This window comes from Nipponia nippon, unplaced genomic scaffold (assembly GCF_047370975.1).
Source record: "Nipponia nippon isolate SJK-2023a ecotype South Korea unplaced genomic scaffold, ASM4737097v1 scaffold_3, whole genome shotgun sequence".
Classification (NCBI taxonomy): Eukaryota; Metazoa; Chordata; class Aves; order Pelecaniformes; family Threskiornithidae; genus Nipponia; species Nipponia nippon.
Window position 1 is genome coordinate 90,654,272 of NW_028262347.1, and position 17,306 is coordinate 90,671,577.

General features: G+C 36.8%; 1 protein-coding gene across 1 annotated transcript; it reads left to right on the forward strand.

The window, feature by feature from the left end:
- Window positions 1–3,134: 3,134 nt before the first annotated feature.
- On the forward strand, window positions 3,135–14,257 carry ATOH7 (atonal bHLH transcription factor 7). The gene is made up of 2 exons (XM_009465985.2): window positions 3,135–3,220; window positions 13,564–14,257. The coding sequence occupies exon 2, from the start codon at window positions 13,711–13,713 to the stop codon at window positions 14,164–14,166; it is 456 nt and encodes a 151-aa protein (XP_009464260.1). The 5' UTR covers window positions 3,135–3,220; window positions 13,564–13,710; the 3' UTR covers window positions 14,167–14,257.
- The last annotated feature ends 3,049 nt before the right edge of the window (window positions 14,258–17,306 follow it).

A 17,306-nucleotide genomic window follows, 5' to 3' on the forward strand; every position in this document is an offset into this window, starting at 1 on the left:
GGTTACTACAACTTTCAGAAACCTTTCAGGAGTTAATAGGAACAATAAACAAAGTACCCTCTTAATAACAAACTGCAGACACTTTCTCAATAAAGTTACAATTTCAGCAGAAAAAAAATGTGGATTAAAAGGAAACACCTGCTCCTGTAAATTACTATGCTGCAGGTAGCAACCCAGGAGACTCTGCAGATGGTTCTGTATTTGCAAGCCTGACCTCACCACCCCTTCATCAATCTCTGACTGATTGATTCTCTCCAAAGCAGAACACACCATATCCCAAGGTACTAGAAGACACCTTTGAATTACTCCCAGACAGAATACCAATTAAGTGGTACTTTTGTTTCATTTTGGAAGGTCTTAACAAAGGATTCAACTGTCTCATCAAGCAATAGCGCTGACTAAAAGGTGGTACAGTCAGAAAGTTCCAGGAAGAGCTGCAAAAGGGAATTGTACTTCAGGAGGTGTAATCTTTGCTAGGTTTCCCTGCTGACTGGGAGTGTGGATTAAGTTGTGCTATGCCGTAGGATTTTGAGGTGGACCAAAAGAAGGTGGAATCTTGATCCTTAAAATGGTACAGTACGAATTCATGACTTCAGTTAGCCTTCCCTGCCAGCCAAGAAAAAGTAGAAGAGACATCATAAGTTCTGTATGTTCATTTTCACTCCTCAACTGTTTTCAGGCATCTTACTTCTCTTATTGAGACTTGAGACTGATTATGTTGATCTTTTCTGAACTAGGACAAATTTTCTCGTGTACTTCTTCCAATGTGTACCTATGCAAAGGTCTTGTACAATGGTTTGAGATGAGTCTGATCAATACATCCTTTTTCTTTGTGGAAGAATACATTAACACACTTTCTAGAAAACAACCCTTCTGAAAAAAATAGATACAAGCTTGTGTTCCCTGCCCAGTCTTACATGTTCCTATTTTGTTACCCACACTCCTCAAAATTCAGAGGAAGACAGAGTGAGACGGTGATACATTTTGGGCTTCAGTGATACCAGTAAAATATTTGGGTTTGTTTCCTCTTCAGCACTTTGAATTTTACAGTTTCTTTATTCTTTATTTATACTACTTTGCTCAGATACTTTTTTTTAAGCTATAAGGAAAAACCAAATAATACGTACCTTTTTGCTTCTCAATCGTGTATGAAGAAGACCAGCTGCACCAGAAATTTAGCTGCCTTACTGCATTTTTTGCAGTAGGAATTAAGGTCCTTGAGCAGTTGATGACACAGACCACAAAGTATGCAATTAAATAAGCAAGATCGTGCCATTTATTTGGTATATCTAAAAGGAAACCTGTTTAACAGAAGTGGCTGAATATATTGCTGTAAAAAGCTTTTCATTTGAAATTTCCACTGTGATATTAAGTCTGAGAAAACTTCCCCATCCTCAAGTTTGGATAATTCAAGAGAAGACTCCACTAAAATCTGATAGAATGCTGTCATTCGAGATTCTCGAAATCTCTGAAATAATAAGGAATGAAAAGAAACAACTAGCTTCATGGGAGAAAAAACAAACTTTTTGATACCAAATATTCAGTCCTTTTTCTATATACATTGGATGAAGTGAGTTTTTGCTCTTTTAGTCATGGTTGATCACTTTTTATTCTCATGTACCTAACAGGGAACATTGTCCTTTGTGCATTCTAAATCCAGCAATATATATTAGTGATCACTACATTAAGTGTTTCTTTATTCACAACCAGCTTTACTAGTAGCTTTTAGAATATACCCGTCGCATCTAATTCATTATAGTTTGGAAATGTGACACTTGGGAGATTTGAAAATCTGAAACATCAGATATTACCATGTGCCTAACTAGAACATCTTAATCTTTTAGAATTGCATTTCTTTTGATGGAAAAACCTCTGTGGCGTCCTGCTGTCCATTTGGACAAAAGAGCAGATGTGTTATATGCATGTGTGCATGTGCACTCATCTGTCTATGGCAGGATGCAAACCAATATAGCTACAAAAGTTCCTAGTTAATTTGGAAAGCATTAATTGCAACATCAGCCCTTACAGTTAATAGCGTAAACTTTTGCTTAAACTGAGTGTAGATAACATAACTTGCATAACAGTTTGATTAGAAAGTAAAAATCTAATGGTAAAGTACTATAAAAAATGAAGTGAGTTGTGTATATATATATATATATTTATATGTGTGTATGTATATGTATCTATCAATTTGTTTTAAGGTTTCCTTTTTTTTTTTACATATATATTTGGTCCTTGCCATTTTTCAGTGTTTCAAATTTTAGCAAGGAAAGATAACCTTATTGTAAAGGTTTTTTTAAAAAATAAGTAAAAATGTGCTTATGGAAAACATAAAGGTTTAACACATGCCCTCCCAGAAAAGGTGAATGCTATGCTTTCATTAAACAAGTCACTTTCTAGTTCACACTAACAGCATTATGAACTGAGGTCCTGGATGACCAAAACTTACAGCTATTTTTAACTTTGGACACTTGATTAGTCCCATTAACTGCAGTAAGATTACATAAACATGTGAAATTAAGCATGTATGTAAAATTAGTATATAGAACATCCAATTAGAATTCTGATTTTCTTCCCTAACGGGATTTTTGTAGGACATTTCTTCACTTAACATTCTGAAACATATTCATGGAATATTTACGTGATAACTATTATACATTACCAGAAGAAAAGAAGTTAAGTCTGCAGTAGTGTATTTTAAAATATAGTGTACCCTTATGGACATACAATATTTAAAATGCCATGAGAGAGGATTTTTAATTCACAAAACTGAATACATTAAATCTGAATTATATATATCAAAAGCATTTGATCCATTATTTAAATAATTCAGCTGATTTCTTTAAATATATATTATTTTGTATTTAAATAATTCAACTGATTTCTTTGGATATATTCTTCTATATGTATTCTCTCTATATATTTCTTTAAATAGAAGTGCCTTGAAAAAGGCACTTAACTAACAGGTTTTTTAAAAGTTGCTAAATATGTAATTAAATAAGAGAATTCTTCTACCTCATTTTTATGAAGCACCACTTGACAGTTCAAATCCTTGAAAATGTTACTGAAAGTAGTGTCACTTCTTATTTGTATGTATTTCTTGGTGGTCATATTTATTTTCTGTATTTTTTCAGTGCAAAAGTGAAAGTTAAGAATGCTTCCGAATAAATATCTGGACTTCATGGCTCTTACCCCAGAAATGCTGTTGTGAAAACTGATTGTAAGTACATTTATGTAACAGTTTTGCAAGTATATAAAGTGAAAGATAATCGACAGAAGTCTCATTTGTGTAACAGCTTTGACCCATTAGGGGCTTTTAAATCATGCATCACTGACTTCGGGGTTGCTGTTGTCAAGCTACTTACAGATCCTAGTTAAATCAAGCATTTCGTATTTTTGCCCTCATTCGCTTTTGTTTACCAGCAGGAGACAAAATATTTAATTAGTTTTGGGGCATTTATAATCTCCTCTGGGCCAGCTCCAGCCACAGCGCTGGACGCCACTTCTGAGTTAATTCCAGTCAGGCTGGCCCCTCCACTACAACATATGGGTAACCTATAAGCCTTTAGCAAAAGTTGCAACCGAACTATTAGCGGGGTGGGACCTCCCTGCTGGGAAAATACTGCGCAACAAAGCAAAAAGGGGCCAGCGTCACCAGTGGAGGTCAAGGCAACACTTAGACCAAACAGCATCTGGCAAACTGTGCCAAGTAGAAATCAATGAGAAGCAGGGCAGTGGGTAGTAATTTTATGCCTGTTTGCACGAGAAAATAACTCCTTCTGAACTGAAAAATTATTTTATGAAAAGCTTACAGCATCCTTTGGCATCACCCTCTCCATTGTTGCTTCATATATTTTTATTTTAGTCAATAAGCTATATGGCACAACCTATGCACGATTTTGTTTTGGGCAAGCAACATTAATTGTAGCTTTAATTATGTTTCAGGAGATGAGGAGTTTGAGTCTTCTTCCTAATTGGTTAGGAACCAGATGTATAACTGTAATTAATTTCCAAAGTGCATTACATTCTCTTCTTCATGTTACAACAATGAGTCAAAGGGTTTGAGAAGGAAAAAAAACCAACAGTCAGTTCCTAATATTAGAGACTCTAGATTCCAGCCACTGTAAACTGTTGCAGCTCAGCTCACTTGAAACCTGCCCTTGTTTTTCATCTTGCTTTTATTCTCACTTTCTGCTCCTGCCTGTATCTCTGCTTATATCTTTTCCCCATTGTCTTTCTTTGCTTTTTCTCTTTTCCCTGAAATTCCAAATGCTGGTGTTTATCTTAAATATTGTAAGCAGGCTGCCATTGAATTCAGTGGGATTACTCAGGGCTTAATATTAAACACACTCAGGTCTTTACAGGTTCATGACATTAGACACCATATTTTATTCCGTACAGAGCTTCTTTCTTGTGCGCTTTTCTGCTTCTCAAAAGAGGGACCATTCTCCATGGTTTTTGGTTTATGTCTGCTAGTCAAGAAGTATTTCTATTTACAGCAATTTCAACACTCATTTTCATACTTAAACTACTTTGTATTTTCCTGCACATTAATTCTTTTTCTACTTTGAGTGAAGCAGGTTGCAGGTTGCAAGTCTTTATGGTATAGAAATTATACACAAGTAATAGTGTTTCATAAATAGATTGACTATCTTGAAGCACCCACTTACATGTCTCCTTAGTTTTCTGTGGTGCTGGGAAGATGTCAGCTTCAGCCTGGCAGTCTTCATGCCTCTTGGTAGAGAAAAGAATAGACTATAGACAGTGACTTTTCACTGTAGGAAAAAATGAAGAAAATGAATGTTCCAGCACTTTGGTGGAAGGAATAGAAACCTGAATGTTCATAGAGTCCGTTATTGGTCCTGTGCCATGCAAGGATGCCATATGAGGAAAAAGAACTCACTGGAAGTGGACTAGCTGTTGGTGTCCAGGGGGAGAAATGGTGCTTCTACTCAAAGACTGCAATTTTTTGACAGTTATAAATTATACAAGAAAGTTTTAATACAGTAGATAAAATGTTGCAAATTTTTTTTTTCTGCTTTTGAAGTATGTCAAGCTACTTGCTTGACCAAAATCTGCATGTGCAAGCAGATTGTTTGTTTGTTTGTTCATTTTAAATAAGATTTTTTCTGCTGATGTATCTGGGGAACGCAGTGGGAGCACATTCTTACATTCTTCTCCTTTGATACCATGAAGCGCCTTTTATATCTCCCTTTCTCTACTCCTCTTTCTTCCCTCAGAAAACTCCACTTGTGTAACAGCTGTCTCTTCCCTAGGCTGTGATAAAATAAGTTCATTGCCAATACAAAGAGTCTCTGCTACTGCATGAACAGCTTCAGTTTTCTCCTGTGTATCAGCAAGACAATCCCCGCATATTAAGAGAAAAAGGTTTATGAGAAAATAAAAAGGAGTTGTCTTTTCACACTTTGATAATTAATGATCTTCAACAGCTAGCTGGGGAGAGCCCTAACACCCCATAACTGTAAGAACCTGCTATGACGTCTGCAACACATAGTTAGCATTGTTGCCCATGGTCTTGTGAAAGCTGGAAACCACAGCTCTCAACAAAGCCTAAGTAAAATACATATTACTGATTAGGAAGTAGTTGGATACAGGCATAATTGAATTGGAAATTGTAGTATTTGCCATTTTAGGTATAGGATTAGACATGTTCTTAGGAGGAATTTTGGTAAATGTAATACTTGCACTGAAAAAAAGGCAGAGATACTTCTAGGGAAGTAATTTCATTCCAGGATGAAATTCTGAACTGTCTCTCAGCATAGCTACCTATTTAGTTTCTGTGTTTAGGAATTTTTGTGGTTTTCATTCTGAATTCCAAAGAAAAAAAAAATTTAAAGGCTAACTTTTGAATGATCTTGGTATTTTTTGTCTAATTAAAAAAAAAGTTTTTTTAAATGTAGAACAACTAAAATTAGTTTGTTTTTTTTTAAACAGTGATTGTTTGCAATAACATTAATTTTTTTCTTATGCTTCAGGTGGCATAGCAAATAGGTAATTTAAGAGTTAGTTGCTACAATATAAGAAAGAATATTTTTAACAAAGTCACGTTGGGGAACTGACTCACCCTATGGCTGCATTATTGCCTATGTTGCCAGTGTTTGGGAGGAAGCAGGAACCTAGGGACGGGAAAGGAGTAAGAGCACCTGTTTGAGCAAAAGCCTGAAGTTTCAGCAGATAAGATGTAATAACAAATCACACCCTCTGCTGAGATGACATCCTAAACTGCATTACCTTTGTTGCTCGAGATTGACTGTATCTTTTGATTAAGGAAGAACACTGAGCAGATTTTCCTGTTAAGAAGCTGTAGTTCATCCATTCTTTGTAACAAGCTTAGAATTTTTTGGTTTTGTTTTGTTTGTAGCACTGGTGTTGCTTCAGTGTCAGGAATCTCATTAAAATTAGTTACGTTTATAAACTTTTAAAAATAAGCGTATGAATCCTAGTTCACATGTGCTGGTTCATAAATTGTTGGGCCTTGGCTGTTACCATCTCTGCAGAATCCATTTGGAACAAACGTCTCTGGTTTGAGGTTAAAAGGACCATCTCATTGTATTTGGAGGGCACAGAAGGTGAAACATGGGGGTTTATCTCACTGTAATCTCAAAGATGCCCTTATATTTACAGAGGTGATTGTGATGCACAGGAGTGAGGAATGGGCAGGATGACAACTGGATGAGAGACATCTGAAAAAGTTAGAGAGAGTGTAGGGGCCACAAAAGAGGGAAGTCAGGACCAAGAGATAAATAACCCCTGGAGTACTGCTCCCTCCAGAATCTGGAGTTGAACCCCAGAGTCCTGAGTTTATAATTTCCTTCTGCGGTGAGGAAATACGGTCAAATCAGCCGATGAAATATGTCCCAACCACCTACTTTATCTTTCTAATCCTGAGGTACCTGATATATTAAAAGATAATAGTTTATCACTTGTGCTGCTAGTTACCCTGTTAGAGGTTTTTCAGAACAGATTAGAAAAACATCTGTCAGAGATCATAAAAACAGTAATTCCTGTCTGGAGTCAGGAGAGTAAAATAGATCCCTTCCCTCATCTGTTTCTCGGTGCATAGCACAGATAGTGCTTTTAGTAAGTCTCAAGCTAAATAGTAAAGGAAGGTCTTCTCTGGAAGACTCTTGCCTCATTGAAACCGGGTATATAGGAAAATAAAAGATGGTTGAAGAAACTGAATTACATCTTAAATAGATGGATTCTGCTCTTGCCTGCGCCAGAATGCCTATATAATGCCTAACAAGTAATTTTAATTTTTTTGACGTGGTTGCTGTAGGCATATTTATACTGCCCAGTGCTGCTGAAGCTAGTGCCAACAAGTTAATTCATGTTTGAAAGATGAACAGAGGATCAGTGTTTTGCCCAGGCCAGTTAGTTCAGCTGTAGAGCAAAACTTACACAGCTGTACTACTTCAGTATTCCAGCTTCCTTGCACAACGCTAGTTGGACGGTGAACAGTGAACATTGTGCCAGGTAACTGTGTGTCCCCTATTGCGTGTTGCCTATAGGTCCCTTTGTGAAAAACTTCAGGCCAGCTTTTGCAGATCACTGAGCATGCACAGGTGGAACTGATCTTGATAGATAGCTATATTTTTAAGCACGCAAGAACCTATATGATGTCAAGTACTGAGAAAATCTGCTAGCTTTGTAATGATATGTCAAAGCTTTTTTTTCTGCTTTAGTGGTGCAATGGGTTGCAATAGCATTCTAAGTGGAATCTGAAGGGATCAAGTGCACCCTCAGTAAGTTTGCAGATGACACCAAGTTGGCCGGGAGTGTCGATCTGCTGGAGGGTAGGAAGGCCCTACAGAGGGATCTGGACAGGCTGGATCATTGGGCCGAGGCCAACTGTATGAGGTTGAACAAGGCTCAGTGCCGGGTCCTGCACTTGGGTCACAACAACCCCATGCAACGCTACAGGCTTGGGGAGGAGTGGCTGGAGAGCTGCCTGGTGGAAAAGGACCTGGGGGTGTTGGTTGACAGCCAGTTGAACATGAGCCAGCAGTGTGCCCAGGTGGCCAAGAAGGCCAGTGACATCCTGGCTTGTGTCAGGAATAGTGTGGCCAGCAGGACCACGGAAGTGATAGTGCCCCTGTACTCAGCACTGGTGAGGCCGCACCTTGAGTATTGTGTTCAGTTTTGGGCCCCTCACTCCAAGAAGGACATGGAGGTGCTGGAGCGTGTCCAGAGAAGGGCAACGAAGTTGGTGAAGGGTCTGAGCACAAGTCTTATGAGGAGCGGCTGAGGGAGCTGGGGTTGTTTAGCCTGGAGAAGAGGAGGCTGAGGGGAGACCTTATCACTCTCTACAACTACCCGAAAGGAGGTTGTAGTGAGGTGGGTATTGGTCTCTTCTCCCAAGTAACAAGTGATAGGACAAGAGGGAATGGCCTCAAGCTGTGCCAGGGGAGGTTTAGGTTGGATATTAGGAAAAACTTCTTCACTGAAAGGGTGGTCAAGCTTCGGAACAGGCTGCCCAGGGAAGTGGTTGAGTCCCCATCCCTGGAGGTGTTGAAAAGATGCGTAGAGGTGGTGCTTAGGGACATGGTTTAGTGGTGGACTTGGTAACGCTACATTAACGGTTGGACTTGCAGTCTTAAAGGTCTTTTCCAACCTTAATGATTCTATGATACTATGATTCTTTTAATGAGCTGTCTTGTGTATATGTATGTGTGTACATATATGTATGTAATAGTAATCATATTCAATATATAATATAGGTGAGAAACATTTTAGTTAAAGATTTGAAACATGTTCCTCTAGTACCATGATAAAACGAACCCTTTCTCTTTTTTTTTTTTTTTTTTTTTTTTTAAGAGGTTTTACACCTCCTGTTGTAGAAGCATGCTTTAAAACAAAGTTACGTTGAAAGGGTGTTCTGTGCAGGATCACTGAGGAAAGCTATGCTTTTTGAGCCTCACCTGAGGGAAAGCTACTTAAGAAAGATAACGTGGATCAGAAAAGGATGACTGGCAAGGAGAAATGGGTAAATTGAGAAGAAGTGATAGTTGGAGGGTAGTATGGCAAGCAGAGCCTTAAGTGTGGCTGGGAGACTTACTTGTTGAACTGCTAGAAAGAAAAGCTCACCCCAGAGAGGCTTCAGAGGAAAATGAAATATTTTAAGAACTCTGTAGAAAAAGGTGTCCAGTATGAGGTTGGGAAGCCCTAGGTGAAATGATTGTAAACTCATCTTACTGCTGTAGGTTGCTATTCAACTTCCCAGTATGAGTCAGTGTCTAAATTTCCCTTCAGTTCAGGGTACAACATTCAGTTGTGAATTATTCTATTTTCTGTTTGTCCTATAGCTGTATGTACAATGTAAATAACCAAGGAAGGAAAATACATTATTCTGCACACCATGGATTTCTAGCCTGTCTCATCAGCTGAGTCAAATATTACTAGAAACTGGGCCATTAAGGATGGTCATATTTTGGTAGTTACCCACCTGCTCTTAATTAAGCAGCATACGGCATGCCAGTCTTTCAGCTTTGCTCAGTATAAACTACAGTGGTAAGAATTCTTGATAAAGCTTTTAGAAAGGATCTACCTGCGATGAAATAGTGAGTTCTGGCTAGAAAGATGAGGTAAGATTCTTGCTTTGATATATTGCTTGTATATGTTATTTTTAGTACAATTAGAGAAGAGAAGGTATTGAGGAATTAGACTTTAACCAGAAATATTACTTTCACTTCCTTTTAAAATTAGTATTTGGCCACAGTCATTCCACAACAAAAGTAATTAGGTTGTGTTTTCCATAGCAGTACAGGTGAAAGACAGCTAGCTCTTCTTAGTGGGTGCTGTGATAATCACATCTGAGTTACTAACTTGGATATCTAGCAGACAATTTTTTATGTATTTCTGTATGTAGTCATAAATCCTGAAACTAGTTAATTTCTTTAATGGACTGAAATTACCCCTTAGTTTCCTAATATCAGTGGTGACTTAAAGATGATAAAATAATTTGGTTTATGACTGAAATAGCATTCTTGCCTGTCTCTTGTTTTTCTTTGAGAAAAACATAATGTTTTGATTAAAGATACTGTTTTAGAATTAAAATATGAATCAAGAATAATGCTGTTAGGGTCATGGAGTAGCACTGAATTTGTACCTGCATAGTTAGACATTCAAAGATTGAAATCTGAGTAATTGAGTAGACACAGAACTTTTTTTAATTCTAATGTTCTTCTGGCTTGAGATTATCTTATGACAATAAAATACAAGTAAAAGGGAAATTCTTGAAAAATGATTGATGTACAATAAAGATGAGACTAATATAAGCTGGGATCTAGAAAAGTTTTTAGCACCACAGCAGCATTTCACATCAGAATATATTAATAGCTTTTTCAAAACTTACATCATAAAAATCTTGAGAATCATTTGAAAAATTATTTCAAAGAATAAGACCTGAGAAATGATTAAAAATAAATGGAGAAGGGAATAGAATTACATAAGCAATAACTGAGACAATCTGAAATATAAAGAAAATCAAACCAGGTGAAGGAAACCTGGGCAAATTTCACTGACACCCTTTCTATTATTGACTGAGCAGTAAAGCAGTTGATTTTCTAGCTTGAGATAACATATTTTCATATGGCTGGTGGGCTATGCAAATGAACTAAATTAATTTGTGTGGATAAGACCTTAATACTTAATTTTGTTCTTTCTCTTTCATAAAGCAGAAACTTAAAAAAATTGTAAGTGATGAAAAAGCAGGCATTTTGGTCTGCCATGGAACAATTTTTAGCCTTGCCTCTAAGCTATAAAATCCTGTTAGGGGTTCGTTATTAATCCAGATGGATTTGGGCCCTCGTCCTGTGATTTGATAGTAAATCATTTAAGGTAAAGTTACAGTTTGCTCAGTAAGAGAGATAAATCACAGCTTCTCTCTTGAGATTATACCACTGTATTAGTCAAAGCATGATAATGGTGGTGAATCAATTAGGAAGGGGAAAATTAACAGCACTGTCATGTACTATGTTGCTATGCATTAGTGGAGTAAAATACAAAGTTTTTAAGAACTGTGATTTTCAATATATTTGAAGTCTTCGTTGTAATTCATACTGGCAGGACATATTAAGTTAAAAATAGGAAAACCGATGACAAATGAAAAAAACACAGTATTATACCATATGATATTTTAAAGGCATGCTTTTCTTATTTCTGGTATGAAGTTAACAGCACTCTTAACACTCAGAGTGATTAATTATTTGAATTGAGTAATAGCTACCTCATGAGAATGCACGATATTTATTAACTTACAAAACACCTTAATGTTATTGTGTTCTTTTACATTAAAAATCCCTTGAGATTCGTTTTAAGAGACAAAGGATTTAACTGACAAACTTATTTGGGAATAGAAGGCTGTAGCACTAAAATATGCTCAAGCAATAGCATGAGGATCAGAGGTGTATTTTTTTTTTTCTACTGCACATGCAATACTTTCCGTGAAGCGTCTTCAGAAAAAGAAATATCTCACGAGTGATAATTGCTGATCCTTCTGTGAAAGACTTATGGTTATGTGGTTTTTGAAAGGTGCTATTCTCAACTCTTATCTCTCACACACACAAATAATCAGAAATTTTCATTCAGAAAGTAGCATTTTCATGTGTGGTAGTAGTTCTTTATGTTTGGGAGAATAGGTCAATGTTGAACATTTATAATGAAACGTGATGCAGTTGTACGTCTTTAAAAATTGAAGATGTGGCATACATTTTGATAATGGACTAATGGAGAATCCTTACCCCAACCATCATCTCTGTTCAAGACCATTAGGATTCAGAATATTAAGAGCAGAGCAACTGGGCGTAACAGCCTACGTTCAACATCTGTCATGCTGGAGTCCATTAGTGTTCAATTGCATCCTATTGTTTTTGGATTATTCAACCTCATTTCATTGTCATTGCTTCTGCTAGGGATTAATCAGCTGTTTACAACTACACCAAGTTTTGGAGTCATAATGAAAACAATTGAGCTATAGTTCTAAATAAATATACAGTATTCAGTCTCTAATGAAAAAAGTTACTAATTTATGAATGCTGGTAACAATTTAATTAAGTTTGAAATCAATACAGATAATAAATCATTGTGTCACAGGGTTGGTTTTTTTTTCCCGTTTGTATATATCATAAAATGATCATGTGATGTTTCCTTGTAAGTTTATGTAGCTAATGGTTTTAGTAATACAAGCACAGTAAAGCAAAGATGTTTTGATTATGCGGTGTGAGTGTGTGTATGGTGGCTTCTCTGTCATTACAATTGGTAGCAGAAATGATCCCTTACTGCCAGCAAGCAGATTTCTTTTTTTCACATCCTCTTTTTTTCTCTTTGCCTATTTAGGGATATGACTAAAAAGACACTTTTTTTTTAAATTCACATAAAATGCACATATATACTTTAAAAAGGTGTATTAAAAAGGGCAGTTTTCAGACTATTTGTATACTAACATGTTTTTGTGCATGTCTATGTCCTAACCTATCCAAACATTTTTACAATCTTTAATAGATAAATCCATAGTTACATTTTAAGTGTTTAAATATATTTTAAATTATTTTAATGACATTGGATTTGCTGACGTGCGAATACATAATCCCCATTTTTCTCAAGGCACTACTCTCTCTGCAATGTTGTCTACTTTATACAATATTAAAATTATGAGTCCTGAAGGGTTTCTAATAATTTGAGTCTACTTATTTTGGTATCATATAGTGCCAAACAGCAGTGTTCTTGGCCATATACCATTAAGCTAATTCTCCTCTGTTTCATTAGAACAGTTATTTCCTCTACCCTTAATATTATCTAACCAGAATTTTCACATGTTTTAATGTACGAATACTACAATGCACAGAGATTTTTTTTTCCTGAGTTGCAACAGATTATCCATTGAAAGGATCTTTTGCTTAACTGCCCAGAGTCTTGTGGGGCCAGCCAGACAGTGCTCCAGATGGCAAGTTGTTAGGGCTGCACAGAATGGCTTTGGAAGACTTCTCAACAGATGAAGGCTGTAATGTTCGGATTTTACTGTTTTGTTTTGGTTTTTTTCCCCCTGTAGTTCCCAGGGTGGGAAGGTACTGGGATGGAAGCAGAGTGCCGCCCGCCCACCTGCTACCACCTGTTTAGCTTTTGCAGTTTCTATAAAGCCTCATCTTGTCTGTAAGACACAATCATTGCTTGCCGGCAGGATTCAAGAAAGGAGAGATTTCTGTTACGAAGTTATGTCTTCAGATCGCAACAGTTCATCATTTCAAAATACTCTCCTAAACTGAATTAGAACTTCTTTCTTTTGAAATGATCATTTGGAATTGATGTGTTGTTTTTAATCTATTAAGATCCTTGTTGGACTAAATGGACCATTTTCTTTAGTAACATACATTTTGAGAATGGAGACTTCAGTGTTTTCTCTCTCTCTGAGTTTAAAGAAATCAAAAGAATGAAAGCATAAGACATTAAAAACTCTTTATTCTTTCTTTAAACAATAAGAAGCAATTTCCAGACATTTCCAGAAGAACTAGAAGACCTTTTATTTTATTATTATTATTTTTTCAGATGCTAAGAAAAATATTCCATCATTGATATCTGGAAAGATTCAAGAGGTACGCAGGCTACTCACATGAGTGCTTTCCCCACCGCTTTTTAGATACCTAATTTTTAAAAAGTAATCTTTGTGTGTGTGAAACTGAAGCTGCATCGAATATGAAAACCTGTAAATCCAGTCATTTGGATTCAAAGGTAGATTCAGACATCCAGTGCGGAAGTGGACCAGGCTGTGTTGTGAAGTGCAGTTCAGAAAGGATGGAAAATGCTGCAAAGAGAAGACTGGCTGCCAATGCCAGGGAGAGAAGACGGATGCAAGGACTGAACACAGCCTTTGATCGTTTGAGAAAGGTGGTTCCACAGTGGGGTCAAGATAAGAAGCTGTCCAAGTATGAGACCCTTCAGATGGCTTTGAGTTATATCATGGCTCTTACTAGAATACTTGCTGAAGCAGAAAGATACAGTACGGAAAGAGAATGGATTAGCCTTCACTGTGAACACTTTCATCCGGAGAGCTACCACCATTACGCAGGACAAAAAATGGCAATGGACAGTGATCCTTACACACAGCGAATATTCAGCTACCACCCTGAACACTTTCAAATAGCTAATTAGAACTTCTTACAAACTAAGAATATGCAGCAGGCCAGATGTGTAATTTAATAATTAGCAAGAGTTAATCTGCTTGAATAAGGTAATATTGGCATTATAATAGCTCATTCTTGTTTGCATCTTATACTAACTTGACAAAATAAATTTTCTTTGAGAAATTTAAATCAATATGCATTTAAGAAAACTGAATTTATTTAATGCTGGTGGAAAGCATACTTTTAATTTGAAAATTTTCTGACAATTTCTTCCTAGCTCATCTAGTTCATTTGATTCTTTTATTAAATAAGCTTTTGGTGTTTTGTTTTTGTTTTGTTTTTTTTTACTGTGATGAATCATGACAGTATTTTCTACAGATCACGGGCCAAAATGACCTGTGGTGTAACTGAATGGAGTAACACCAGAAATTAACTTCATTCCATGTTTTTATTTTTATGTCAGCTTTAAAGTTATTCTTTAATTTCTTTTCACATAAATGGCTCCCATGGAAAAACTTTTATAATGTATTGGAGTTCTAGTCCTCAGAGAACCAACTTTCTTAAACTTTGTAAGTTTGACTTATGGGTTCCAAGGTTGTGTAGGTTTGCTTTAATCCAATTTATGGTGTCTCCTGTATGCTCGAAAAAGAGCTATTTTCAAGTCACGGAAGGAATGTTATTATTTTCAATGGCTGTAAAAGCACATGTGGTTATATACCATAAATGAGAATGCTCATGTGAAAATAATCTAAACTTCTAGATTTTTGTAGACTTTAAATGTTTGAATTTTATTTTTCAATTTTATGTTATCTGGAAACAATAACAGATTTTGTAAATCATAAATAAAGTGTTTTCTATGATATGTCCTCACCAACTACCTGAAATTCCTACTCTAGGAATTACTTACTAGTGGCTTTCCCACCCTAAATGTTACACTACTTCCATCACAGTCCTGGCAGTTTAATGTGCAGAAGAATCAACTAGCAAATGATGCTTGCTTCCCAGTTAGAGTAATTATGTACCTTCTGAAAAACAGCCTTTAAAGCTAAGAGTTTGGTAAAAAGTTCCAGAGCATTCTTGCAAAGCAGTTGAGTTCATTTCAGCCCTGGTGGTGCCCTGGTGATGCCTTTTGCTTGTTTGCTTCTTTCACTTGTGGAGGAGAGAAGGATCTGGGTAGAAAAGGCAGAAGAGGAAAGGAGGTTGGGAGGTTCAAAAAATGAGTAGGAGCAGGACAGCTCCTGTGTGTAGCAGGATGCAGAGTCCGCGAGAGTTTGGCCGCCGATGGCTGTTGTGATGGCAGCAGACTATGAAGCTGAAGGGTAATTCTGCCGGTGCTTGTTTCCAGAAACAAGCCTTTGCTACTGTTAGCCATGAGGGAGAAGGAGAAAAGGAGCTGCTGTCCCAGAACAGTTGTTGGTGGGTTTCCAGCAGGGAAGGCTGGCAGGTTCCCTGCTGGCTGCTGCCGTATCTTATATTTTGGAATTCTCTCAAATGACAAATGAATAGCTTTGATGATAGGCGTTATTTTCAACAGTTAAGCGACTTTCAGTGACAAACAAAAGCATCAATAGGAATTAAGCCCTGTTTTGGGGGAGAGGGACTCTGCTGCAGGAACAGTTATATACGAAGACCTGACCTGACTGTCTGGCTTCTCTCAGAACCTTTATTGACGTTTTGCCCTTGGTCACCGTCATGCAGACTGGTACGTTTCCTGAGGTGGGAGTTGGACTGTTCCCGGAGTGAAAGCTGCTGGGACAGACTTTCAGACGAGGTTAAACACATATAGAAGAGGCTCTAGATATACTGAGCAACTGTCGCCTTTAAATGATGGCATTCAGGACTGTTTCTTAATGTATATTTTAGCCTCTCTAAAGGTAATGAATAGTTTTAATTATTAAAATGTGGGCTTTTGCTTCTTATGAATTACATTAGATCTTTATCGGCAAACAGAAAGCGAATTCAGCCTTCTGGGAATATGAAGTCATGTTATTCACCAATTTCTTTGCCGAAGTTTATATAGAGAGAATAGAATTAATTGTAGTCCATCATATAGCCAAGTTAATACTGTTTGAATATTACTCGTCATTAAGTGGCAAGTTTATGTATATAATAACAATCAATACAATCCTTAAATAATTAAATGATGTGCCATCTTACACTAATTTATTAGCTGTAAACTTTAGGCAGACATTGTGTCACCTGCACTGCTAGCACAGTAGTGGGTTTTCAATCCTGAAATGCGAATATGATGCAAATAAATTGTGCAATTGTATGACATGGAAAACTTGGCTTAGTGAAGCATCGCCTTCTAAACCTTAGGTGGGAAGGGTAATACCATACAAAAGTATAAATACCAGAGTAGCGGGCAAGAACAGTACTGATGTGTTTCTGCACTACTGGCATATAATTTGATTTTGTGGGACATGACATTGCGGTTTATATGTAATTTACATAAAAGGACTTAACATCTCTTTCTCTTCCGATTTTGTTTCTTCCATGCAGCGTTGTAATTTACTGCCTACTGCATATGATGATAGATATAATTGTAAAAATAACAGATTAGTATGCAGTGAATGATTAAATGATAGTAAGCTCACATAAAGAGGAACAAACCAGGGCAAAACATAAAATATCTGTGGTCATGCTACCAAAAATTATTAAGAAATGAAACTGAAGTCCTGAAAAGCACTTTAGTGCAGTACATAGCTTGTGAACACTTTGTAAATCAGATCATTGCATCAATCTCTGCTGTTGAACAATATGATAAGATTATAGTCCCCATTCTCTTTAGATTTGGTTGTGCTAGTGGGAGGTGAATGTTTTATTGATCTCTTTATCTATTGATAATAATTAGTAATATTACTAGTGGAAAAATGGTGATTTTATATAATGCTGTAGTACTTTTGTTTCTTGGGAGGGTGCAGTCTTGAGCTGGAAGTTGGTATTTCCAATTTACTATAGCACAGAAGGCAGCAGAGTAAGTTCTTTGTAGTGTATAGACAGCTGTCTGTCTATTGATGATCTGTCAAAGCTTTTTGGGGAGTGAATTGGGGTGAGGGGGAAGCTTAATCATTAAAACTTCTTTCTGAAGGCAGTCTGAAAAGCAGCTATTATCCGTGCTGGTTTGGACTTCCTGAACAGTTGTTGAGTTTGAGAAGTCATTGGTTT

Coding starts and splice junctions, on each gene's coding strand:
- ATOH7 (XM_009465985.2), top strand. CDS start 13,711: ATGAAAACCTGTAAATCCAGTCATTTGGATTCAAAGGTAGATTCAGAC.